General features: G+C 41.6%; 1 protein-coding gene across 1 annotated transcript; it reads right to left on the reverse strand.

Annotated features, from left to right (window-relative positions):
* Nucleotides 1–1,151: 1,151 nt before the first annotated feature.
* LOC130124835 (low choriolytic enzyme-like) lies at nt 1,152–27,048 on the reverse strand. Its single transcript, XM_056294182.1, has 11 exons — nt 26,977–27,048; nt 26,779–26,797; nt 26,570–26,632; nt 26,248–26,391; nt 26,018–26,135; nt 24,870–25,048; nt 24,585–24,666; nt 24,357–24,488; nt 15,980–16,034; nt 11,547–11,707; nt 1,152–1,233 (listed from the first exon to the last, which is right to left on the reverse strand). Exons 1-11 carry the CDS (start codon nt 27,046–27,048, stop codon nt 1,152–1,154), a joined length of 1,107 nt encoding a protein of 368 aa, XP_056150157.1.
* Nucleotides 27,049–27,353: the final 305 nt, after the last annotated feature.

Raw genomic sequence — 27,353 nt, forward strand, 5'->3', positions numbered from 1 at the left:
GTATGTATGTATATATATACACAGACAGACGGATCGATCGATCGATATAGTGTGTTTTTTTTCCGGAAACCGTCAATGGTGTTGATGAAAGTGCTCAACAAATGAGGAGTGGAATATTAAGATAATTTTATATATATATATATATATATATATATATATATATATATTGATGTTGTGTAAAATTCCCTATGATGATTGCAAAAATGAATTTACACCCTTTAGTTTGTGATTTATATTGGTTCTTTTCAGGATAATCGGCCATTCATTATTTAATATGGCGGTGAACAGGATTAGCTCCTTTTTTTTGGGCTCTGAAAATCTTTACAGGTCTTTCATTATTTCTTGCTCATATAGATGAAACTGACATCTGATTTTGACATAGTCAAACAGGAAACAGCTAATACTGTAATGACACGTTAGATTTCAGGATCACGAGTCAAAGGATGCAATTTGGCACGCAATTAATCCTGTGATGCCTCCTGTCCTTATTTAGCTGATTTTGGTTATCCCTGGGTTCTCCGCCAAAAATAAATGTCATTTCTGGTAGATAAGAATCATTTGAAGGGTGTTATCTCCCAACTGCCCCTCTTAGACTTGCTGTCGTCTCTAATACAGAAAGTTGTAACCTTGCCAGGCATATTTAGGGAATGATTTCACAGTTGTATCATTTTTCATCCCTAATACCTCCACATCCCTTTATGCCTCCACCAGAGATATTCAAATTTATGCAAAAGGGAGGGAACAAAAAGGGGTATTTTACTTGGAGTGGTCTACTAAGTGGCACTAAAAAGCATTGTAAGAGTAGCGGCATCTCATTTCTCATAATAGAGGTTAGAATAACCTTGGCTCTATATCAGGCTGATGCCGAAGGCCAGCGTAACTGTTCCCGCAGAGAATGTGACAAACTTGTAATGAAAACAATAATAATTTGAAACACATAATCCCGGATCACAGATCTGCAGAGTGATTTTACTTCTGTTTGGTTTTCATCCACCATTTTCCCCCTCTTGCGACTCGCATTTAGGATTAGCGAGGTTTCCCCTGTTGCGATCCATCTCTGAAACAAATCGCCAGCGAATACCCTACACTTTGCTGTCACAGCTGTCAGAAATAAAACAGCTGGATGACCGATCACCGGGGCCCGCTCCCTTTCACTTCCTTTTCTTCCTGGGCTTGACCTCTCCGCTAAAGCGCTGCTCGGTGTTTGGCGGCTTCTCAGGAGCCTCGCCCAGGCTGCAAGGAGACATTACAGGCTGCTTGCTCTGACAGGTATCTATAGATGCCATTGACTTTAAATTAAAACTGGTTGTGAGGTGATCAATCATAAGAGTGCACACCGGACAGAGTTGCAGTGTGATGCATGGGCCTCCCTCCCGGGGCTGCGAGATAGTGCGCCGCTGCGATCAGAGCGAAATTACCCCAGCGGACCGGCGCTCCTCTCTCACTACCCTGCTGTCCTCCTCTCCAACACACTGGCAAACCCCGCTATTTTGCACTCCACGGTGCAACACAGTTTTTCATTACCTTACTACTCCCACCACATACACACACACACACACACACAGACACACACACACACACACACACACCAATCTCCAAAAATGTTGCAGTTTCCATTCTGCAGCATGCCAGATTTAAGCCCTATTCGCACTGCACTAGTATGACATAGGGACATCATGTGATTTGTAATAATTTCAGGGGGGTTGTCTGTGGTCGTAATCCCGTGCAAATCTGCCATGTCTGCAATTTGTAAAGTAGAAATTCCGCCACAATTTACCTACGTGCCATATTTCACCAAACGCAGAGGTCATCTGATGAAGCCCGTGTGAATCGGCTGCTCAGCAATTTGAGTTTTTTTTTTCTTAACACAAGGTTTCCTTGTTTTTCTGTGCCTTTTTTTCCTGTCTTTCCAGGTAGAAAATTATGGAGGGTGCAGTGGAAATGACTAACAGCAATTTTGACAGTATTTTGGGTCTCTTTTTGTCTTCAGTGTTTGTTTTTCTTTTTAGCAGCCATCGTCGAAATTGATATTTGCTTTGGTACTGCTTTTTTTTCTTTTTATGTGGCAAGTAGCCTAGTGATATGTAGGTCTTAAACTGACTGGGGCTTTTCTGAAATTGGATAAATCAGAAACATGTTTGGATTCTGATTAGATCAACACTGATTTAAGAACACATGTTGTCCAATGTGAAATGACTGACAAATGTTGAACGTGCTCAGTCAGTGTTTGGCTGACTGCAAGTTTGTTTTTTTTGTTTTTTTTGGGACAAAGTAAGTCGAAATTAACTCGAAGAGGCATCTTGTTGCATCCTGAGGATGCGGTCAGGTAGAGTGCATACCATGTGGGCTTAGGCCAGATCATAGCGTCTCTGGTTTGAAACCGGCCGCTGCATGTCTTATGCCACCGTTTCCTGCCTCTCTCTACTGTCGTACCGCATTTAAAAGCTAAAAAAGAAAAGAAAAAAAAAAGTGGGTTTCTGAGCTCGGGTATTTTTGGTGTATTGTATTACTGATTACACTTTTAAGACAGTAATGACTAATTTGTGATGGATTGTGTTGTAAAAGTTGTAAAACCCTCTCTTGATCTCAAGGGGTCTACAGCAGCAGCAGCAAAGAGGCGCTCTGCAGAGACAAGAGAAGTGTTATTCCTTTGTTTTTCCTTTTGAAGTGAAGAACACCAGTTCCAAACAAATTATTTCATTACCTTCACTACAAGTCAATTAGGCCCAAAACCAGCGTTGTTATCCCCCCCCCCCGATGCTTTTACCTCGTCAAGCTGATCTTGATGCTTTCTTTTATGTTGCTGGTAGGTATTGCACTTATCATTGTAAGCACTGAGCGGTTTGGTGTGCCTGTAACGGATGAGGATGGATCCTGTTATAATTCTGCCTCGCCAACTGCTAAGCCAAAAAGAAACCAACTTGCTGAGTGCCATTAGAAGCTGCTCCGCTTTGATTGATGAAAATGCACCCAAAAAAAAAATCACTGAAAGCGGTCGGTCCCCCACAGAGTAAAGAGGCATGAATAATAGTGGCTAGAGAGAGACAAGAAGATAATAAAGACATAACAGACAGTGCGGGAAGTGGCCACACAGTGTTCGGTCGTCTTTTCCTCTTGCACAGTGGGAGCGCCGCGGCGGTGAACTGTCAGTGGCGGTGAAATATGCGCTTTGCACACACCCCAAGGTCAAGGCCTGAAAGTCCCAGCAGTTGATCCTTTTGAAACACAAATACGAACACGGACACATTTTCACTGCACATACTTTTCTTTTTTACTCTCTCTCTCCCCCCCCCCCCCTTGCTGTCTTTTTTCTGTCTCTTTCCTCAAACATTTTGCACAGGGCAAGGAAACATTGCTCAATTTCATGCTCTAATGACGCCTCATCGCATGAGGTATCATACTGGCACACAACATGTCAAGTTAGTTATGGTAAGGGGGGGAAAAATGTATTTCAATTAGTTTTTTTGTCCTAGCCGGTGTGGAAGACTGCCCACTCCTTATGTAAGACCTACCTCGGGAAAAGACGCTACCAGAAGGGATCGGCTTAAAGGTTGCCAACTGTCCCTTAACAATTGAGAGGAAAAGTGAATCCCGACGAGGGTTGATACCAAGCTAATTGTTTGCAACTTTATAACAGCTAAATGAAACAAAACTAAATGAACAATAACGAAACCCATGCACACCAATGCACCTTCAGTGTGCAATTTCCTAATGGGCATCTGTGTAAATGTAAACGTAATACAGTCAGTGACAGATGAGGACTTTAAAATGGGAAAACAAAATTAAAATCCTTTAGAATGCAAAATAACAGTTTGCATAAGATTGTTAAATAACAGTGTTTTGCCCTTGGAATATGTTTTCTTTTGATACATTTTTGTTATGAATCGTGAGTTCTCCCACCAAAAATGTCATAGCAGAGAACAAGAACCAATTTGTAAATAACTTGATTTTCCTTTTTTTTTTGGCTTTTTTTTTTGTTGGTAAACACACACACAGATGTACACACACACACACACACATATATCTACTCATATATTTTCGTTATGTGTGTGTCTGTGGTGTTAGTGTGTGTGTTAGTTAGTGTAGATAGCGGGACCGAAAACTAAAGCATTTATGATCCTAATTCTTTTTGGAGGTGTAAGGTATTGTCTCAGAGAGTAAGGGAAAAATCCCAGACAATTAAAATTATGCATAATTATGCATAAATATGCAAAATATGCATTTTCTAAAAATGGCTAAAAACCACTTTTCTCGGCATTTCAGATGATTCTGAGCATCTTTGATTTTTTTCACCTATATAAAAAAAAATTTCTGGGACTTAGAAATGTTTTGGCATTATGCAAAATAAATGCATTTTTGCAAAAATGCACTCATGATCCTAATTTTTTTTGGAGGTGGTAGGTATTGTTCCAGAGAGAACCAGAAAAATAGCAGAAAATTCAAATAATCATAATAATTATGCATAATTATGCAAAATATGAATTTTTTAAAAATGGCTAAAAACCACTTTTCTCGGCATTTCAGATGATTCTGAGCATTTGGGGGGAGGGAGTTGGAGTGGGGGGGTAAACCACTTTTCTCGGCATTTCAGATGATTCTGAGCATTTGGGGGAAGGGACTTGGAGTGGGGGGGGTTTAGGGGCAGGGGGAAGGCGGTTAGCTGGCAGGATGAAGAGGAGGGAGATTTAGACGGGTGGATAACCAAACCGCTACATTGTAGCGGGGTTCTTCTAGTATGCATATATATATATATGTAGCGTTTTTTTCCGAAACCATCAATGGTGTTGAGTGCTCGACTAATGAGGAGCGGAATATCAACACGGATACAGGAAAAAAGATTTTAATGCATAGCAGTACAGGCCTGTCTCAGATGAAACAGGCCTGTACTGCTACGCATTAAATTATTTTTTTCCTGTATCCATGTTGATATATATATATATATATATATAATCCAGTGAGTCAAGTAAATTCTTTATGAGACAGTACATAGTACAAGCCTGTTTCATGCCATAAGCAGTGCTGTCTCATAAAGAAAGAATTTACTTGACTCACTGAATTATTTTGCTCCTGATTTGTTGAGCACTTTCCCTACCGTTGAGTGTTTCTTTTAACAACGTTACACACACACACACACACACACACACACACACACACACATATATATATATATATATATATATATATACATATATATACACTACCGTTCAAAAGTTTGGGATCACCCAAACAATTTTGTGTTTTCCATGAAAAGTCACACTTATTCACCACCATATGTTGTGAAATGAATAGAAAATAGAGTCAAGACATTGACAAGGTTAGAAATAATGATTTGTATTTGAAATAAGATTTTTTTTACATCAAACTTTGCTTTCGTCAAAGAATCCTCCATTTGCAGCAATTACAGCATTGCAGACCTTTGGCATTCTAGCTGTTAATTTGTTGAGGTAATCTGGAGAAATTGCACCCCACGCTTCCAGAAGCAGCTCCCACAAGTTGGATTGGTTGGATGGGCACTTCTTTGAGCAGATTGAGTTTCTGGAGCATCACATTTGTGGGGTCAATTAAACGCTCAAAATGGCCAGAAAAAGAGAACTTTCATCTGAAACTCGACAGTCTATTCTTGTTCTTAGAAATGAAGGCTATTCCATGCGAGAAATTGCTAAGAAATTGAAGATTTCCTACACCGGTGTGTACTACTCCCTTCAGAGGACAGCACAAACAGGCTCTAACCAGAGTAGAAAAAGAAGTGGGAGGCCGCGTTGCACAACTGAGCAAGAAGATAAGTACATTAGAGTCTCTAGTTTGAGAAACAGACGCCTCACAGGTCCCCAACTGGCATCTTCATTAAATAGTACCTGTTAGAGCCTGTTTGTGCTGTCCTCTGAAGGGAGTAGTACACACCGGTGTAGGAAATCTTCAATTTCTTAGCAATTTCTCGCATGGAATAGCCTTCATTTCTAAGAACAAGAATAGACTGTCGAGTTTCAGATGAAAGTTCTCTTTTTCTGGCCATTTTGAGCGTTTAATTGACCCCACAAATGTGATGCTCCAGAAACTCAATCTGCTCAAAGAAGTGCCCATCCAACCAATCCAACTTGTGGGAGCTGCTTCTGGAAGCGTGGGGTGCAATTTCTCCAGATTACCTCAACAAATTAACAGCTAGAATGCCAAAGGTCTGCAATGCTGTAATTGCTGCAAATGGAGGATTCTTTGATGAAAGCAAAGTTTGATGTAAAAAAAATCTTATTTCAAATACAATCATTATTTCTAACCTTGTCAATGTCTTGACTCTATTTTCTATTCATTTCACAACATATGGTGGTGAATAAGTGTGACTTTTCATGGAAAACACGAAATTGTTTGGGTGATCCCAAACTTTTGAACGGTAGTGTATATATATATGTTCATTATTTTATCTTAATAGATCTATATTGGTGAATATATCAAAATAATCTAGTCATCATTTTACAAAATTCCACTTTTTCTGTATGCACAGGCATACTTGCTGGATGTCTGAAGAACCTACACAGGGAAGAAATGCATGCTACAGTATTTGCAGTGGATCTCGACACTCGCAGACACAAACTAAATACAAAAAGAATCAAAACCAGAACGGACCTGCAGATCAAATTCTAATATGCCATTGCTCGGTAGTAGTTGACCATTTGCAAAATCTTGATTGACACGCCGACCGCCGAGAGAGATGATTGCGCTTCACAATTGTCTCTACTTTCTGTGACATCCTGTACCATGCCGACAACCCATTTAAAGGGACGGAGAGAGAGGAGCTTTGATGCAATACAATAAGTAATGTTAGACATAAGTAATGCAAAGACATAGATAAAAGAAGGGGAAACAGATTCACCTATTTTTGAGTCATTTCCCCAACACCAAACTCCAACCTTTGTAAGTACCTTCTATGCATTAGAAACCTTGTGGAAGACCACACCTTCGTCTTAATTAAGAAACCATCAACAGGCAAAATAAAGACACTTGGTCAGAGGTAAGTTACTGGAGCTGAAATCATCTTGGATCATTTAGTTTATTCAATGTCTAAGTGACAATGAAGCTTTAATCGTGGAATTTATCTTAAAAGTTTACTGGACAGCAGCAGTAACTAAGGGAGGCGGGACTTAGAGCATACATTTGCACACTATCAATTCCCATCATCATCATCATAATCGTCATCATCAGTTCGTATCACTTTGTTGTTAATCCATAAATGCCTCCCTCATTCTATACTGTATACCGCGTTGACCTTTCTGTTGATTTATCATGTCCTTGTGGCTTGAGTGCGCTTTGCTCCAAGATAGAGACATATTGCCCAAGTAGACGTTTGTTCGCTCTCCAATACATTCATTCAACAAGAAGAAATTACATTACCCAACTGTCTGCAGCCGGATGATGGAGGTACACTGGGGGCAAGCGGCTCTATAGGGAAACACAAACAGTACAGAGCAGAACTGACAAATATTCCAAACACGTCACTGTGAATTTCAGAGAAATTACATTTTCGAAGCACAAAAGTCTTTTGACCTTTTACGCTTTATATTTGCTGTTTCACTCTTTCATTTAAGGAGCCTGATCCTGGCTGCTTGTTTGTCGCTTTAACTTCAATACTTTTCCTGGAAGCATAATGCTGTTGAATTAATTACACACTTAATTGGGCAATATACAAGCATACTAAGTTAAAAATATCTTGAACGTGCAAACGCATCTCTGCAGGGACAATGTGTCCTCCTAGGAACATTAAGTCTTAAACAAAGAAAAAAAAATCATTTAGATTAAAAAAGGAACATAATTTCCCCTTATTGGCCATATCTGGGAGTGCTGAGATTCTGATTGCTTATTTGTGTTCAACACTCACAGCAACAGCAAATGTCTTACAGTTGGGAATCTTGCTATTGGGAATTGTCATTAATTTATCAATTACATTTGGAGACGGCAGCAGAGAAATCCCAGCAGGTGGAATGACCGCCACACAAACAAAACGTCTTGGGTTAGATGCCACCCGTGTGTCCCTTGAGCAGAGGTGGACAACCTGGCTTCAGAAAGTAAAGGTCCTGCCACGTATTTGTTCCACCCATACGCAACACCAGCTGAATTTATTTAGCACAACTCCAGCCAGGTAGAGTGACATCACCTTGTTTAGTGAATGGCTAGAACAAATACATGGTCAGATTTTTACTTTCTGGAGCCGGGGTGTCCACGCCTGCAAGCTCGGACATCTCTCGGGTATGATTTTATGCAAAGGTGGACACCCCGGCTTCAGAAAGTAAAAGTCTGACCATAGATTTGTTTTAACCCTTCACTAAACAAGGTGATTCACTCTACTTGGCTGAACAGTTGTACTAATTAAATTCAGCTGGTGTTGTGTATGGGTGGAACAAATACATGGCAGGAGTTTTACTTTCTGAAGCCAGGTTGTCCACCTCTGATTATACGACAGTTTGACTTGCAGATTACATTCCAACTCATGGCCTTTAATGTGATTTGCAGGCTATTACCAAAAACTTTATTCAGCTCACACACAAAAATAGAGAGTGTGCAATTAGCCGAAAATCGGCAACAGCTGTCGGACGATCTAAAAGCACCTGGGTTTGTTGGCAAGTCCATCAAAGAGCCACTAAGGATGCCTGTCTGTGTTCTTGTCCCTTCGTGTGCCTTCATATGAAACATTTATTGTAATGCCTAATGTGTGGAATAGGATTCAGAAGAAACAACATCTGAAATGTCTTTCGTACTCTTGATGATGAACTTGAATCAGACTCTTGACTGTTGAATCAGATCGACTGGTTCGACTTTCTTTGAGCATCTAAAATGGAGGACAGATGACGGTTCAAGTTCACGCACAACTGTGAGTTTTTAGTAGATTTTTTTTTTAATTTCATTTTGTTTTAAAAACTCATAGTTGTGCCAGGACTTGGAAGACTACTTGTTCACCTGAAATTTATGTTTATACTTACATCTAGTGCTGGGCGATATGGAACCTATTGTCATGATAATCATGGCGAATTTTGCACAATATCACTTATGTCATCATATCTGCTTACAGATGCAAAAATACTATACATACGAACCCAACTGAGGTTCATCGCGTTGATCTGTTTGCTCATGTAAAGTATTATGTCAAACCATAGCTAGTTTTCAATTAAAACAACCTCATATATTTCAGATTACATTTTGTGAGAAATGTCAGGTAGGTCTGTGTGTAGTAAATATAAAATAAACACACATTACATACACACCAAACTTTATTATCATGATATGACAACATCTGAATTTGGCCTGATGCAATACTATTGAAAGACAATAAAATGATGATACTGAATAAATAGAATACACTTTGTGATTTGTACATACATACAGTGAAATTCACTCTCTGCATGTAATCCATCCCAGCTGTGTAGCTAGGAGCAGTGGGCAGCTGCCGTGCAGCACCCGGGGACCAACTCCAGTTATTTCTTTCCACTGCCTTGCTCAAGGGCACAGACAGGAGTATTAACCCTAAAATGCATGTCTTTTGATGGTGGGAGGAAACCCATGCAGACACGGGGAGAACATGCAAACTCCACACAGAAAGGACCTGGGATGGCCTGGGGTTCGAACCCAGGACCTTCTTGCTGTGAGGCAACAGTGCTAACCACTGGGCCACTGTGCCACCCGAATGATTGCCAAGCCCTACTTATGTCTCACAAGTAGTCTTTTTCCCCACCTGATGAGCACTTGAGGGATTTGTTTGATACCCTGATGCATCCCATGCATCGTATGAAGCTCTTGGGCGTTGTCAGCCACAAAACATCCCAGATGTAGTAGATGGTGACTTAAGTTGATGAGAATGAAAGGGAAACATCAAGATTCAGTGCGATAATTAAGTTGCACAATCACACATCAGTAGTTGTGTAGTGTGGAACTGGCAGGCAATTCAAGCTTAAATCACTTGGGAAAATAAACAAGCATAATATTTTTCTTAAAAAGACATACAACTGCGGGCGCACAGCTCATCATGTTATTCCCCAAGTCGGGAAGAACGTACTCCATGAACACACAACTACCAACATATAACTCTTGGCTTTGACAGTGAGTTGATTTTTGAGATTCCTACAGCTTGATACCTAGATAATCATTTGTAATAGTTAGACAGGGGTGCCTGCCTGCAGTATGAATGTAAGTGACGTGCTGCTAACGCGGTAAAAAATAAAATAAATAAATAAACACTGGCAGACTTATATGATAGCTTTTAAATCCCATTTGAGTTGTCACTTCCATCTCACTTCCCTACCAATAAACATCAAGCGCAACCTGTATGATTACCACATATAATTACCACATTCCAGGGATGTAATTATATCATGATGATGACAATTATGCAATCCCGCCATTGTTGTGCAAGCTCACAGATTCATCGTATGGATGTGTACACGCAATTCGTTCTCCTAAACAAAGTCTTGCTTATTTATGTAGCCCTGAATCACAGTTTTGGTCTCAAGTGGACTTTACAGTCACACTATAACATTCTCCAGAACCGGGTGAACAGAGTAAATGACAATGTACGGCACATCCCATCTTTATTCTATCGATTTGGGTGAGATCAGGGGGATTGGAGAAGCCGTAGGATGACTATTCAAGGAGGGGTCCCTTACCAGGACAGATAGGCGTGTAATAGGTGGCGAGTGGGTAGAGCACTCATATACTTTACACATACTGTTCACATATTACACCATAACCAGTGTAGGTGTGCTAAGATTTTTTTTAAAATAATTTTTAGAGATGCAATGATTTTCCTTTTTCACTGCCAATACCAATTCTGAGTGCAAATCTTTAAGTATCAGCTGATACCGAGTGCCAATGCGATTCATTACTTCTGCTGAACACTGCAGACTAAGACCATTTGTTTGGGTTCAGTGGGCAAACGATAATTGAGATACAGTCAGTTTTTACCACCATTAAAGTTTATATTGCAGACTATTTTTTGTGCCAAATTTACCATGAAAATTACCTGAAAATGACCATTTGAAAAGTTAATGCAGGATTTAACGTTTTACAAGACATAAGGGCACAAATTCAGAGGAAGAAGTGCCCGTTTTGAGCAAAGCTTGTAAAAGCAGCTTTTTTCCCCCAACATCGCGTTCGCGTCACATTATGTAACTAACAGAGGGGAGTCCGTCTCCTCGGCACTGCCTCAGCTCAGTGTGCGGTGGTAGGGGGTAGTGAGTCTGAGCAGTCATGATATTCAGATTCAGACAACTTTATTTATTTCAGAAGGGCAATTCAGTAAAATTCAGTATAGTGAGTTGGTCCTTTTATTCAGTAGTTTTATATTGCATGTTAGCATTTATCATCATATTTAATTATTGTGTTTGTGGAGGTTGCACAAACTCCAGCCTGTCAGGACATTGAGTCGACAATTTTCCTAACAGGAAAAGGAAGCATGCTAGCTATCGTGCCTGGGTACGTTTTGTGCAGGTGATGAGTAGGATTTCGCTGCTGCTTCCGTTACGAAAAACGTAGTCGTGTGTGGCGTTCATTTTAGACCGGAGGATTACCTCTCCGGCGATATGATGGAGTTCAGGATGGGAAGGTCAAAGCCAGGACCGGGTGAGACTGACAGCTGGTGCGGTTCCTTCAGTGCACACAGTGGCTTCACCAGGTCCGCCGTCTGCAGCAGCATCTGGTTCTGCCGCCGGCGGGAGTAATGGTCACAGATCTGTCAGAGATTTACTTCAGAGAATGTTGCAGGAGAGCATTTGTGACCTTTTTTACTATTTACTTATGTTTATTATACTCATAAAGTACACATGATTTTCTATGTGTGTATTTTGATGTCGAGTCAGATGCAAATTAAAACATTTTCTATAAATAAAATATCTAATTGAGGATTGCGACAGCTTTACTTGGAAGTATGCACTCTGAGTGCTTTCTAGTTTTAAGTGGGTCAATTGGTATAATTTTCTTTTGATCATACTTGCGCATTAGTTCTGTAAGTATTAATACTCAAAGAGGTTAGTGCCCCTGGCCGCTCCAAGGATCATAGCCTCAAAAGTAGAGGTCAGATTGCTTTGACCCCGGTACAATTCGATTCTGCAGTAAACGCTGAGCATTTTTGATGAATAACATGTCTGTTTAAAAATATGGGAACGACGACACCCATACGCTTCTGTGGGGATCTGCTAGCAAATGGCTCCTTATTTCTGCGTTAGATCACACAATTTGAAACAAACATGCACATTCATTCATTATCCAAACCGCTTATCCTACTCAGGGTCGCGGGGATGCTGGAGCCTATCTCAGCAGGCACTGGGCAGCAGGCGGGGAGACACCCTGGACAACCTCCCAGTTCATCACAGGGCCCCCCCCCCGCACACACACACACACACACACACACACCTAGGGACAATTTAGTACGGCCGATTCACCTGACCAACATGTCTTTGGACTGTGGGAGGAAACCAGAGCACTCGGAGGAAACCCACGCAGACAAGGGGAGAACATGCAAACTCCACACAAAGGACAACCCAGGATGACCCCCAAGGTTGGACTACCAAGGGGCTCGAACCCAGGTCCTTCTTGCTGTGAGGCGACCGCACTAACCACTGCGCCACCGTGCCGCCCCAGACATAACAAACATACACATTATAAAAAATGTTTAGTGTTTTCTGCTGAATCGAATGGTACCAGGGTCAAAGCAGTCTGACCTCTACTTTTGATGCTACGAAGGGCACATTTTCTATCAGAGGGTTAGTACCTTGGCACGAGCCTGTCTTAGACAACCAATACTAGTTTTGTTATAGCCTGATACATGATAGCAAACTTTACAATGTTGTGATGTGAACGCAGCATTAGATATCCAAAAACTAAAGATACCCTGTGCACAGCAGTGCTTCTCTCTTGACTGGCACATGCACTTCTGCCAATCTAGGTGAAAAACAATTATGCAGCCCCCCTATTTGCAATGTACATAACCAGCAACAACACACAAAGGCCAATATGCCATACACATAAAGCAAAAACCAGCAACACACATAAGCACCAATATGCCATACACATAACGCAAAGTGCAATGCTACTGTGCTCAAAGTATCAACAATATTAAAGTATGCATGACACCATGTACGGGCATTTTGCAGATCCATATACAAATAACGCAACAAACACGTCTGCATAATAACTCCAATAACCTGGTTCATTCGTTTAGACATGCTGCAGTATTTCCTTATCCGATTCCTCATATTGCATTTTTTCCCCCCTTGAAGACAATTGAAATTGGTGTCAGTAGGAACAGTTGGCCCACATTTTGCTGCCCTTGCCAAAGTGCCACCCTAGGCAACTGCCTAGTTCGCCTATATTGACATGCTGGCAACCACAGATACTAAACTTGACACTCTTTTATCGAGGGATTAAAATGACAGAAGTGAACCATGGGTTTTGCATGTTGCTTCATCAGGTTCACTCTATTTTATTAATGGATTACATTATAATGACAGGAGTGAACCCCGGGTTTTGCATGTTGCTTCCATAGATTCACTCTGTTTTTTAATGGATTACATTAAAATGAAAGGAGCGAATTATGAGTTTTGCAGGTTTCTTCATGTTTCGCATGTTGCAAAATGTGTAGTTCACTCCTTTCTAATCCATTAGTAAAATAGTGTCAATTCTAGTATCCTGGTGTTCGCTGGAATATTATTTTTTGGTTTACAGTATTAGTCATCATTAGCTAGCACTCATAGATATAGATATATATTTATAAGCTAATGCTGGTCACTCACCAAGACACCTGTCCAGTTCTCTACCAGTTCTCCTCACACCACAACTCAATTTCTCTCCTCTGACCATTATTCCTTCCAACCCTGGTCTGTTCCCACCTCTTAGACACTTAGCAGGCTCATAATTATCAGGCTGTGGTCTGTCATATGCATCTGAATAAGCATTTACAACCTCTTCAGTTTCAAAACTAGCATTGAGATCCATGAATTTCTTATTGTTCACCTTGATTTAATGAAGAGACATGTTTAACAATGCGATATGTCTCATAAGCGGGCCTGCAGGGGACTGGAACATAAATGGCAAAAATCAAATTGGAAGTTTTTTACCTATCGTGGCATGAGTGTTTATTGAAATACAAGCGTGCTTTATCAGCTACAAAAACAGCATATCTCTCTCACTTAATATTAATAAACATAACCCCAGATTTCTCTTTGATGCTATATCTAAACTTACTAAAAAGCAGCCATCTATTAGCTGCTCACCATTCACGGCCCATGAGTCTCTAGACATTTTCTGCAATAAGGTTGATGAGATCATAAACAAAATTAGTTCTTCAACTCCAGCTACTCCTGCAGATCCTGTCTTACCAAATGTATATCGATAAAATGAGTCACTGATAGTCCCTGTTATTACAGCTTTTCAGACTATCTCTCTTGATACTTTGACTAAGCTCATGTCAGTTTCTAAACCAACTAATTGCCTATTTGACCCCTTACCAGCAAAACTTTGTAAAGACCTCTGGCCTTTTCTGGGACTTACAATGCTTGACATTGTTAATTTATTACTTACTACTGGCATTGTTCCCAGCAGTTTTAAGACAGCTGTGGTTAAACCTCTACTTAAAAAATTTCACCTCGATCCAGGGTCTCTTAATAACTATTGACCAGTTTCTAGTCTTCCATTCTTTTCTAAAGTACTAGAGAGAGTTGTGTATCAACAACTTTCGACCCATACAGAAGAAAACCATCTATATGAACCTTTTCAATTGGCTTTCAGGGCCTGTCACTCCACTGAAACTGCTCTGACCAGAGTGATGAATGATCTTTTACTAGCTATGGACTCTGATTCCACTTCTATGCTTCTACTACTGGACTTCAGTGCAGACTTTGATACCTTTGATTACTGTATATATTAGACAGATTAAATTGTAATTTCAGTGTCTCTGGTTATCTCTCTCTTGGCTTAACTTCTACTTATCTGGAAGAACACATTATGTCTGCTATAGTAATATTACATCAAAGGATGCTGAATATGGAGCTGCCAGGGAAGAGGAAAAGAGGATGGCCAAAGAGGAGGTTTATGGATGTGGTGAGGGAGGACATGTAGGTGACTGGTGTGACAGAGAAAGATGCAGAGGACAGGAAGAAACGGAAATGGATGATCCGCTGTGGCGACCCCTAACAGGAGCAGCCGAAAGTAGTAGTAGTAATATTACACCAAATTCTCTGATGTTGAATATGGTGTACCTCAGGGTTCAGTTCTTGGCCCTCTACTTTTCTCTCTATATTTCACCTCTTGGTCAAAGTATACGCAGTTATGGAATAAATTTCCATTGTTATGCTAAGGATACTCAGCTGTATGCGCCTGTATGTACCAGCATTGGTATCAGTTCATCCCTAATAATTTCATACGTTACCACTCAATACATCATATGCAAAATCTTGTAACTTCAGTGGAAAGTTTTGGGGAGGTTCTTTTCTCGTACCATCTTATACCATTACTTACTCATTGTCTAGATAGATAGAGGTATAAAGTTGACCAGCCACAGCATGAAGATACGGGAAAGAGTAATAGAACCTAGGTTAAGAGGAGAGGTGATGATTAGCGAGTAGCAGTATGGTTTCATGCCACAAAAGAGCACTACAGATGTGATGTTTGCTTTGAGAATGTTGATAGAGAAGGTCAGAAGAAGTTACATTGTGTCTGTGGATTTAGAGAAAGCATATGACAGGGTGCCAAGAGAGGAGATGTGGTATTGAATGAGGAAGTCGGGAGTTGCAGAGAAGTATGTAGGAGTGGTGCAGGATATGTATGAGGGAAGTTTGACAATGGTGAGGTGTGCGGTTGGAATGACAGATGGGTTCAAGGTGGAGGTGAGATTACAATAAGGATAGTCTCTGAGCCCTTTCTTGTTTGCAATGGTGGTGGACAGGTTGATGGACGAGATCAGGCAGGAGTCTCTGTGGACTATGATGTTTACGAATGACATTGAGACCTGTAGCGAGAGTAGGGTGCTGGTTGAGGAAATCCTGAAAAGGTGGAAGTATGAACTGGGGAGAAGAGAAATGAAAGTCAGTAGGAGTAAGGCGGAATACATATGCATGAATGAGAGGGAGGACAGTGGAATGGTGAGGATGCAAGGAGTAGAGGTGATGAAGGCGTATGAGTTTAAATACTTGGGGTGGACTGTCCAATGTAATGGGGAGTGTGGAAGAGAGGTGAAGAAGAGAGTGCAGGCAGGGTGGAGTGGGTGGAGAAGAGTATCAGGACTCTGATTTGCAACAGAAGGGTACCAGCAAGAGTAAAAGGGAAGGTTTACAAGATGGTTGTGAGACCAGCTATGTTATATGGTTTGGAGACAGTGGCACTGATGAAAAGACAGGAGGTGGAGATGGAGGTGGCAGAGTTGAAGATGCTAAGCTTTTCAGTGGGAGTGACAAAGAAGGACAGGATTAGGAACGAGTGTATTAGAGGGACAGCTCAGGTTGGATGGTTTGGAGACAAAGCAAGAGAGGCGAGACTAAGATGGTTTGGGCATGTGTGGAGGAGAGATGCTGGGTATATTGGGAGAAGGATGCTGAACATGGAGCTGCCAGGGAAGAGGAAAAGAGGAAGGCCAAAGTGGAGGTTTACAGATGTGGTGAGAGAGGACATGCAGGTGGCTGGTGTGACATAGGAAGATGCAGAGGACAGGAAGAGATGGAAATGGATGATCTGCTGTGGTGACCCCTAACGAGAGCAGCCGACAGTAGTAGTAATAGTCATTGTCTAGATGCACCAGCTTACTAATAAAAGGATATTTCTCAGCAGTTAAAGTGGCGGTAGACAACTTTTTTGCTTTATAGTGTAACTTCTCCCCCAGTTTTGAGGCTAACTCCACCCACTGCATAATTTAAAAAAAATGCTAAAAAGTGGGAAAGGGGCTGAGAGAGGGGGTGGGGAGGGGCTGAGGAGAGGTACGTGGACATTAGCATGGGAAGGGGGGCTGCAGCTCCCCCTAGTAGTGGGTGCAACCTTCCAGCAAATGGGTGAAAGGTTTCAAGTTGTACATATCAAGTTACGTCCATAATTATGAGGATGGTCCAGACGGATGGAAGGAGGGATGGATGGACATAACTTGATAGGTATGTACAACTTGAAACTTTTCCCCTGCTTGCTGGTAGGTGCAGGTGAAAGTTTGTCGACAATTATGTGCATGTCGTTGACATTTATCCAAAGTAAATCTTGCAGGCATCAAAAAATATATATCAAAAATATGCCATTGTCAATAGAACACGCCAATAAACAGGAAACTGGTATGACCGCTGCAGTAGAAACCGGAAGTCAGTGGACACAATGGATTCTGTCTGCCACTGGGTATGATCTCACAGGAAAATGAAGGCTCAGTTTATTGGCACAAAGGGAATGCATCAATCATTGTGCAACCAAAATAGTTTCCCCCGGTAGCTATCGGTAGCTATTCACAGTAGCGGAAATGGCCGGCGGTGGAACAACTGAAGTGGCAGTGGAAAATTCTACCTGGCAAGAGAAAAGAGAAAAAGAAACTCGGTGATGGAGGAGGCAAAGAAGGCGAAGAGGGAGAGTGACAGAAAGAGAGGTAAATCCAGAGTGAACCTCTGACGGGCATTCACTCGATGGAGCGAGCTCTGGTATTACATCAAACTCTCTGCCCCTTAGCCAGATGAAAGCGTCCACATGGAAACAGGTTAGCTGTCAGTTAAAGTTAGGTTAAGGTAAGCATTAGGTTAAACTTATGGTTAGATTGAAGTTAGGTTAAGGTTAGGTTGAGGTCAGGTTAAGGTTAATCAAGTGTACTGGTGTTGTATCAAACTCTGGCTAAGGGAAAACAGATCTCGATGAGGGAGCAGAGTTTGATACAACACCCAGGACTTGTGAAGGTTCCAAATCGACATTTAGTTGGTATTATTTCTACTGGATCAGTAATTAACACAACCTGCATACTTATTAATACTACTGTATTTTTTACCCTGACTTTATCATATCACTGAGATCTGTGTTTCTAGTTCAAATTGAGATTCCAGTTGTTTCTTGCTTTAGACAGTAGCCAGGCTGCTAATAAATGGAAGGTGATCCGGCTATCTTTGCGACAGTGGCACAAACAATAAAACACTTGGAAACGCTAGGGTGAGAAGTTGAAAAGTTGTCTACAGCCACTGTAACTGTGACAGGGCAGTGGTGCAGGAGCCATGACTCCTGTGGTGTGGATGGAGGCAGAGGTGGTTTTGGTCAGAAGGTACATCTCTTTGACCCTCAGCTGTCCTGCTGTTGTGCAGGCAGCTTAAGCTCAGAGGAGAAACTATCAGTGAGAGGTGATTGTGAAATCCCTGCAGATAAACATGCCACTCTACCAAGTCACAAGATGTTACACTCAAGCCTCTCTCTCTCTCTCTCTCTCTCTCTCTCTCTCTCTCTCTCTCTCTCTCTCTCTCTCTCTCTCTCTCTCTCTCTCTCTCTTTCTTTCTTTCTTTCTTTCTTTCTTTCTTTCTTTCTTTCTTTCTTTCTCTCTCTCTCTCCCTCTCTCTCTCTCTCTCTGGTTCACTCACTTTTGTTTACATATAGCTGCAGTAGGTAACACGAACGTTCTAATGCCAGTTCTTCTTCATCTCTCTCTGCTGCCTCGTACATCAAGCCCCTCCCACCGAATGACCTCTGCATCGCTCTTCAGCCACTTACACTCGTGTACAACCAGGAAATGTCAAAGCAAGACTCATGAAACTTGTAGTTGATAATCTATCCACTAATATTGTTCATGTGAAGCAGCCATTTCAAGTTAGTCTTGTTGATTTTTTTAGAGTTAGGGTTACAGCCACAAGCGACCAGCAGGGCAGGGCGGACACGAATTGATCCCATACACATGCATCTGCATTTGTAGAACAGCCAATAGGAACACCCGCTCTCTGAACTAACCCGTGATTGGCTAAAATCTTGCTGTCCCGGGCTAATTTTCTAAAGCCTGAACGCAGAGCCCAGAGGAGGCGCAGAAGTCTAGTTTTCTCTCAGACCACTTTGAATTACAATAAGCTGAATTTTTTTGCCCGATGACGTCAGAAACAACTGCCTACCCCAACTTTAAGGCTTCGCTTCTGTATTGCTGTAGTCCCCTTTTCCCTAATTACTCAGCCTCTCTATTTGTTTCTCCTTATCTCTTCCAGCCTTTTTTTCCTCCCATACTCATTACCTCTATTCTCATTTTCTATACCTTCTCTCTGTCTTCATATTAACCCCCCCCCCCAGCACACAGAGAGTGAGACACAAACACCATCCCTCACATTGCCACTGAGTAGGCTACCTTGTTATCATCTTGTCCCCACAATGTCTCTCCGTCTGGATTGGTCTCAGCTAGGATTCCGTCACTAATGGGACCCCGTCATTTTTGACAGCCGCAATTGCTCAGCGCTGACAAACACCAATGTGGTGCAGCACTGAGTGGAGCTCAGAGGGATTGCAGCCTAATGCCTCAGTTTACACAAATTACAGAAGGATTTTGTTTTAAAACATATAATTTGTCTTTGAAGCAGTGGGACTGCTGTTATGTGGAAATCACAAACAGCCTGCGAAGGAAACATAGGGCCATAGCTGTCCTGCCACTGTACAGGAGAGCGACTTTCTCTTCATATCCCTTTATATTTTTGTTGGGACCCCATAGTTCATGCCACCTCTTATTACACTATCTTCTAAAATGTCATGTTCTTGATTCACAGTAATATCAGCCCCAATCATAGTGCCTGGAAACACAATACATTACGTATGCATGAGGTTTGAAAATCCAATGACAACAGATGGTTCAATAATTTGTCAGTGTGCTGTACTAGGTCCACATGTTTTGGAAGTTGGTGTAGGGATCCTCAGATCTGGAGGTGAGAAACCAAGCAAAAACTTGCAAGAAAGCTGCAGCAACAGCAGTTTGTTCTCCTTCGATTCTCCTTACCAGCTAATCATTCTCAGAAGGTCTTGCAGGGCAAAACAGAAAAAAACAAAAAAAAAACAAACAAAAAAAACCCTGAGATTTTGAATTCCTGCATATTCTTTTTTGTTCTTCATTCCTCACTAAATCTGCTTGTTTTTCTGACCTCATCTTTTGTCTCGCTCAAAAGGGGCACTTGAAGGCTGAGTTGTTTGTGACCCTGGACAAGCTGTGGAAGCAGACACCCGCCATAGATTCTAATATCAAATGACACTGATCTTCACAAACAACTGCCTGACTTGCTTTTAAGCTCCCCTGTGTTGGCAAGCAATTAAATTCTGTTTGGGGGGGGGGGCAGCTTCACTTATTTAGCTTGTTACACAAACACTTTGCAGCATATTTTAAGCACCAATGGCAGCTCATTGAAATGACAAGAGAAAAGGCCGCATTTTTTATTGTCTACTTCACTAAAATATGAGATTTGTTTCTGGGAGAGGTCAGAACCTCACCATTGTGCACTGAACATGCTGAACCTGTCTCCAGGGTTGGACTAGCTAAGATGTAGGTGCCAGCAACAGAGAACATTTTAATTTCCTATTGGCGGGTATTAGACAGCTCATGCAGTGAACTGAGGATAGCTGTGTGTTGAAGCTTATCGTGTTTGAAGAGAGGCAGGTACACTGATCTGTGTTAATAATGTGGTGGTAAAAGCAGCCCAGCCAGCTAGCGGTTATGGCCTGCCAGCTTATTACCAGTGACATCACAGATCAGATTGCATTTGGCTCTGCTCAGCCTGCTCTCATTAGAACGGACATCCTGCGGGAGACCCTGCTGGTCATATCTGCTGGCCTTTGAAGAAGAGTCATAGAGCAAACCTTAGAAGCCCTTCAAACAATGCTCTAAAGTACAGTGTAGTAAAGATAGGTCAGACTTCCATTTATGTTTTTTTGCTCGCACTGTTTTCTGTAGCTCTCAAGCAAATGGAAAACTATAGAAGAGAATCTTACTGGTCACTTTGGGGTTCGTGCTAAGATGATGCCGAGATAAAATATTCCTTTAGATTTGTTCCCATCTATGTAAACCTAGTAGTTCAGAGAACTGCTGTCTTTCTTTCAGCTCCAGTTTGATGAACTTTGTTCCATGTTTTTTTGTTCTTTATCCCCACCATGTCGATGGCTTGGAGGGGATTATGTGTGTGTGTGTGTGTGTGTGTGTGTGTGTGTGTGTGTGTGTGTGTGTGTGTGTGTGTGTGTGTGTGTGTGTGTGTGTGTGTGTGTGTGTGTGTGTGTGTGGCTAATCTTGTAAACTAATGGACCGACCAGCCTAGAATTTTTTATGCACAGTTATGTATGTATGATAAAAACAACTCATGTTTGTAGTGATTCAAAACCTTAAAAAAACATTTGTTCTCGCTATCGCCACTCCCTCTCTCCATTCACTCTCTAGCTCGCTTGACCAATGCTGCTCTCTGTCGCTGCCCGATCTGAGTCCACCATGCGCATGCGTGCTCATGCCCAATTCACGTCTCCGGTTGACTCGGATCAGGCAGTGATCACAATCGAATTAAAAGAATTTGATAATCCAAAAAAATGCTTAAGTTATGAAGGAGCAACTTCCTCTAGGTTGTAGTCAAAACAGGAAGCGCTGCATATTCTTGTCACTGCCCGATCTGATTCAGCTGTAGATGCGAGTCGCGCATGCATGAGCATAAACAGTTTGTTATTTTGTGAAAATAAAAACATGGTTAGTGCCAGACCAAAATGGTCGCATAGCAAACCTTTTCTGGTTGGAAAGTCCAAGTTCATTTTAGACTTGGTGGCATTCATGCGAGGGTCTGCCTAGGAAGCTGCACATCCACAGACTGACAGGCAAAACGTTTGTTATTAGGTAGATTTTTTAGCTTGAGTGCTGCATATTAAAAACTTTTTTTTCCATATTTCCCATTCAATAAACTTGGGCATTGTGCAGAAGTGTCACAATGGCAGGGGGAAAAAAGTTTTTTTCTTTCTGTGTGTGTGTGTGTGTGTGTGTGTGTGTGCGCGCGCCTGTCCACTGCTAATCTCCCATTTTACTGGGCCTGTCAACCTAATACATTTTGTGCACAGTTATGACTGTATGATTAAGGACCTCTCATTGATGCAGTGATTCAAAACCTTTGTAAGACCTGTTTTATGCTGCAATGAGTGCTAACTCCTCAGCTGGTTTGTCACCAAGTCTGAGCACCGGAGAAGGGGAGATATGCCTGGCGGGGATCTGCACTCTACTGAGTGCACTCTTCTAGGTTTTTTTGTTTTTTCTCTCTTTATTGTTTTTTTGAGCCATAGTGTACTCAGAGATGTCCTGTTTGTGATTAACTCATGGTGCCTTTGGCTCATATATAATCTCACTTTAATCATGATTTGCAGAAATACTTTCTTTTATAGCAGTCTGAAAGTCTCTTGGAGTCTCTTGGAGTATGAACATAGCTGGAGTGTTAAATATTTCAATAAACAAGTAGAATTTAAATATCGCACGGGCAGAACGATTGATATGAACTGAAGCTACTTTATAAAACATTAAAGGCTCTGTGTCTAGCTGAAGTATACAGATTCACTGGTTTATTCCGAGCACCACTTGTGCCATAGGCTCTTTAGCTGCATTTAGGCTAGAATGCAGCAGAAATACGTGGAAGGCTGTCATGGCCCTTGGTGTATTCATGCATCATACAAGGGTGGAAATTTGGCTAATAAGAAGCTGTTCCATCTCCTACGTATTCTCTCCATTTCCCTCACCCTGAAACCTCCCATTATTACATTATACCCCCCCCCTTTGCTCCCCCATTCCCTCCCACTCTCTGAAGGACACAGTGAATGACTCACTGGGGTGTATACAGTGCACTTGTTTTGTGTAGGATTTCAAAAGGGTGTCCAAAAAACCAAACAAACAGCAGAGTTTGTGAGATGTGGCCAAGCGAATAAACTAATTTGTCTGCAGGGTCAGGGAGTAGTGTGAGAGGGGTTTGCTCACTGTCCTCGCCACATCTTTGCCTCTCCTCAGAGACACAGCCTGCTGAAGTTAGGCTTACCCAGCTCAAGGCTTTGCCAGTCCTCCTTAAAGATCCAGTCCAATGATTTTGATTCAGCCAGACAGGTTTTAATGCGGGATATTAATGTTAGGCGTGTCATTTTTTTCAGCGTCAGATTCATCATTTGACACATTTTAGCTGTTTTAACACACCGTCTGTGAGCATAGCCATTTCTCACTAGGTTCAGGGGGCGTGGCCCTGAGTTCACAGGAGTCTTTACTGATGGATGGCTAGCTGGGTTGCTAACTTGCATGACGTTGCCAGGCAACTGTTTGAAAACAGACCAACTGAAAGACTGATGATGATGATGATGACAATTCAATTGATTCAAGTTAGGGTATTAAATGATGTAATTTATGAAGCCTTTTTGAGTAACTTAACATTAACAAACCATCTGTTTAAAAAAAAATACAAGATTAGAAAACATGATTCTAATTGGATGGGATTTTAATATAACAATGTGTTTTTCAATGCCGGGATACAAATTCCCATTTCAATTATGCTCAATAAAAGCTGTTATGAACTCGTACTCAGTTATGATGGCTTGAAGACGTCCTCCAGCTTTAGACATATGCAATTTCATTCATTTTCCCTCCCATATTTTTTACAGTAGCTTTTATAGGGGTGGCGGTGTTGGGTTGGTGCAGCAGACTAATAGGCTCGCAACCCATCTCCGAGTTTCACTGTTTGAGTCGCGGTGTTGCCTCCAGCTCAGTTGGGCATTGTAGGGGACTTGTAAGACATTGGTTAAAAGCATCTCAACAGTGAGAAAACTGTTAAATGTATGAGTCAAACAATACCAGCCTTGCTCTTTTAATTGATTATTTTATTTATTTTCAGTATGTTATTGACAAAACGCTTCCATTTTCAATCCCAGAAGCAAAAACCTTTTATGTTGTGAGGCTTAAGAGTATATGTTAAATAGAAAGAGAATAAGGTCTGCGTCAGTGTTGTCTGTGGTGGATCCCTTTGGCTCTTGTTTCTGTAGAAAGGCCCAAATATTTAGCATAATTTCTCTTTACAAAGTGTCACAATGAGCAGTAATGGCATCTACAGTATTTCAGCTGCACACCAGTTTTAAGTATTAGATGCATGTAATGACTGACATACTGCAAAGGATTACTTCTCTATGTTAATTGAAGTTAATTATGTCTCAGGTCAGTGTACATACGTGCAATACTGTACTATATTAGGTGCATGCAGTATCTGTTAACTGTTAGGCAACATGTAATTTCCAGATAGGCAACACAAATGGGTTTCCTCTCTGAAATCCAAAATCTCTGATATGCAGTCAGAGGGGATCATTGGAGTACTGTTGCATCATATCGGAGTCAGTTCACAGTTTATCTGGTGTGAGTGCCTTTGCAGTAACATGGATTATACTTACAGCATTTGTAGATGGTGTTGACTTTGATAATGTCCAGTTTAGACATGCCATCTCTCTGTCCAATGGCAACTGTGGGGTCAGGGATGGGCGTTATGGTTTCCTTTCCATACACGGAGGAAAAGGCACTTCTACAGAGCCAAGAACAAAAATAATTTGAGAAATATTACATGATCATATCTTAAAACAGATTATTCATATTTTAAGACTTCTTTTTGCAACGTTACCTTTCATAGTGCATTACAGAGGCGTAGTCATATGGCATATTCATAATATTGCTGTCCTTCTTCTGGAAGTTGATGGTTGTATCTGATAAAGCAAAAATAACAAGTCACTGCGTGTGTGCTAAAACAAGCACTTCCAACAAATAGACAGCGGCGTACCTCGGCTTATTTTTCTCCCAGTGTAAATATACAAATATCAATGATAATAAAACAAAGTCTTTTGACTCATGAAAAGAGGTGAAACATATTTCTGGGCATCTAACAAGTGCCGTACATGCAGACTCTTACAGTCTCTGACATATTCCCAGTTGATCCTGACGTACTGATCACGGTCGGGCCGAGTGTGCTCGTGGTAGAAACCCAGCGCATGCAGCAGCTCGTGCTGGATGATGCCATGTCTGATGCAGCCGAACTTTTGGAGTGACACCACCTGCTTGTCTCCAATACGACCCATAGTGGAGAAGCACCTGAGGACAAAGGGATTGAAAAGAGAGACGGACATACAGAAAGAAGAAGAGAGACAGAGACACAAAAAGAGAGAGACAGATAACATATATTCTGAAAGAGAGACTGACAGGAATCGAATACCTTAAAGACCTGGGCAAAAACCACCCACCCACCTGGACTCCCCCCCCCCCTTTTTTTTTTGCTCCTCAGTTATATCCGGCCAATTACCCCACTCTTCCAAGCCGTCCCGGTCGCTGCTCCACCCCCTCTACCCATCCGGGGAAGGCTACAGACTACCACATGCCGATACATGTGGAGTTGCCAGCCACTTCTTTTCACCTGACAGTGAGGAGTTTCCCCAGGAGTTTCCTCAAACAGGTGCCCCGACCGACCAGAGGAGGCGCTAGAGCAGCGACCAGGACATATACCCACATCCGGCTTCCCACCTGCAGCCACGGCCAATTGTGTCTGTAGGGACAGACGCCCGACCAAGCCAGAGGTAACACGAGGGTTCGAACTGGTGATCCCCGTGTTGGTAGGCAACGGAATAGACTGCTACGCCACCCAGACACCCCCACCCGGACTCTTAAGGAAGTTAAAATAGAAAATAAGAAAATGTAAGTACCACTTGTAATGGTTTTTTCTTTACTATGTGCCATTAATGTACATGGGCATCTGAAAATGTGTTTGTAATGTTCATCCTCCTCAAAGAGATACGATTCCCATAATCTTTCAGTTGCTTATACTTTTTCACTTAAAGGGAAATTAACCATGATTTTCACAACAGACAGCAAGTTTTCACTCTCCAGGATTGTCCATCAATGATGTTATTGGTGCACACAATTTCAGAGGTGTTTCAGAGACACACGGAAGACTGCTCAGTATCATGAGCACTAATGGAGGGCTACCCCTACAGCATATATAAAGATGTTGAAAATTGTGATGCCTTCCACACATGCAAGAGTAGTGTTGTCATTGTTGGGACTTACCCAAATCTTGGCTCAATGCTGAGGTAGACAGTTTGTTTCCAACGTGGAATGAAACGAATGCAGGTTTTTGAATGAAAGTCCGCCATCGCTTTTAGAATCGAATCCTTCTCACTGGAATCTACAGCAAAATAGGTGTTGACCAAGCAACTATAGCTTTAGTAACATCATCCATTGATGAAAGAAACATGTAAAAGTCACATTTGTTAACACACAGTGTTAATTCACATCACCATATGATGTGCTTAGAATGAAGGGGACCTCTACTTTCCCATTTGGAGACTTAGGCCAAAAACAGTTATATGTAGTAGCGCACTTCATGGCATTCCTGGTTTTGGGAATCAGCAAATCTCCTTCCAGCAGGTCATATGGAGATCCTAGGAAAGCAAATGGGGGAGAAAAAAAACTGCATCAAACTATTATTAAAACATAAAAATATATATGAATTTCACTCTTCCATACATGCACTTTCTTCTTCTGCTTTAGTAGATATGAAAATCTCAGTATCAGAAATGATCCTTCACTATTCTTTGAGCAACATGACTGGATAAATACCTTCGTTCAACTCCAGAATAGTTGGCAAAGTATGCGCCGTATGCGTCTCATTTACCGGGATCTCTGAAGGATATAGGTTAACACGAAGAGTCAGACGAAACCCTTTTCACGTCAAAATAAAGCATCCGTTGGTTTTGTAAGGTGGGGTTTATTTTGTTAGTTGGACAGGGCTGTAAATAAGTGTGCTGAGTGTAGGTGGGTACACTCACCATTTTGACCCACAACGTCCTGAGTTACAAAGGAAAGGAAATACCCTTTTCATTTAGTTCATACCCATTCTCGAGAAATGCAATGCAAAATGACAATAGTAAAAAAAAAAGAAAAAAGAAAGTAGATCTATACATATACAATTTGCATTTCCTTATCTGAAGGGGTAATGCCACTCTACCACAATGACTATCTCTTACCGTGCCGAGGTAAGCGGGGGAGAGGCCCAAGAGGAGTGGCAGCAGAAGAGGGATGTTTCCTCTGAGGTCCATTGTCTCTTGTTCTTTGATGAAATTGTCGAGCTACGCGAGGTTCCGATGTTTCAGCTGATGAGGTCACTTTGGAAACGTGACCTCCTGCCGAGCTAAGGCCCACATCGTTGAGGGGAGTGTTTATATGGTGACTGTAAAGGTGTGTCTGTGTGTAAGAGATTATAGTCAGGGGGATCAGTGGGCTCTGTTGTGTATATACACATCAAATGGGAGTCTCCTGCCCACCCTGCTCCACTGTTTCAACAAAGGTATTATCTCACAGTGAGGAGATTACATTGACCGCGGGCAACTACCAGCAGATTTAG

This window comes from Lampris incognitus, chromosome 15, assembly GCF_029633865.1.
Source record: "Lampris incognitus isolate fLamInc1 chromosome 15, fLamInc1.hap2, whole genome shotgun sequence".
NCBI classification, from domain to species: Eukaryota; Metazoa; Chordata; class Actinopteri; order Lampriformes; family Lampridae; genus Lampris; species Lampris incognitus.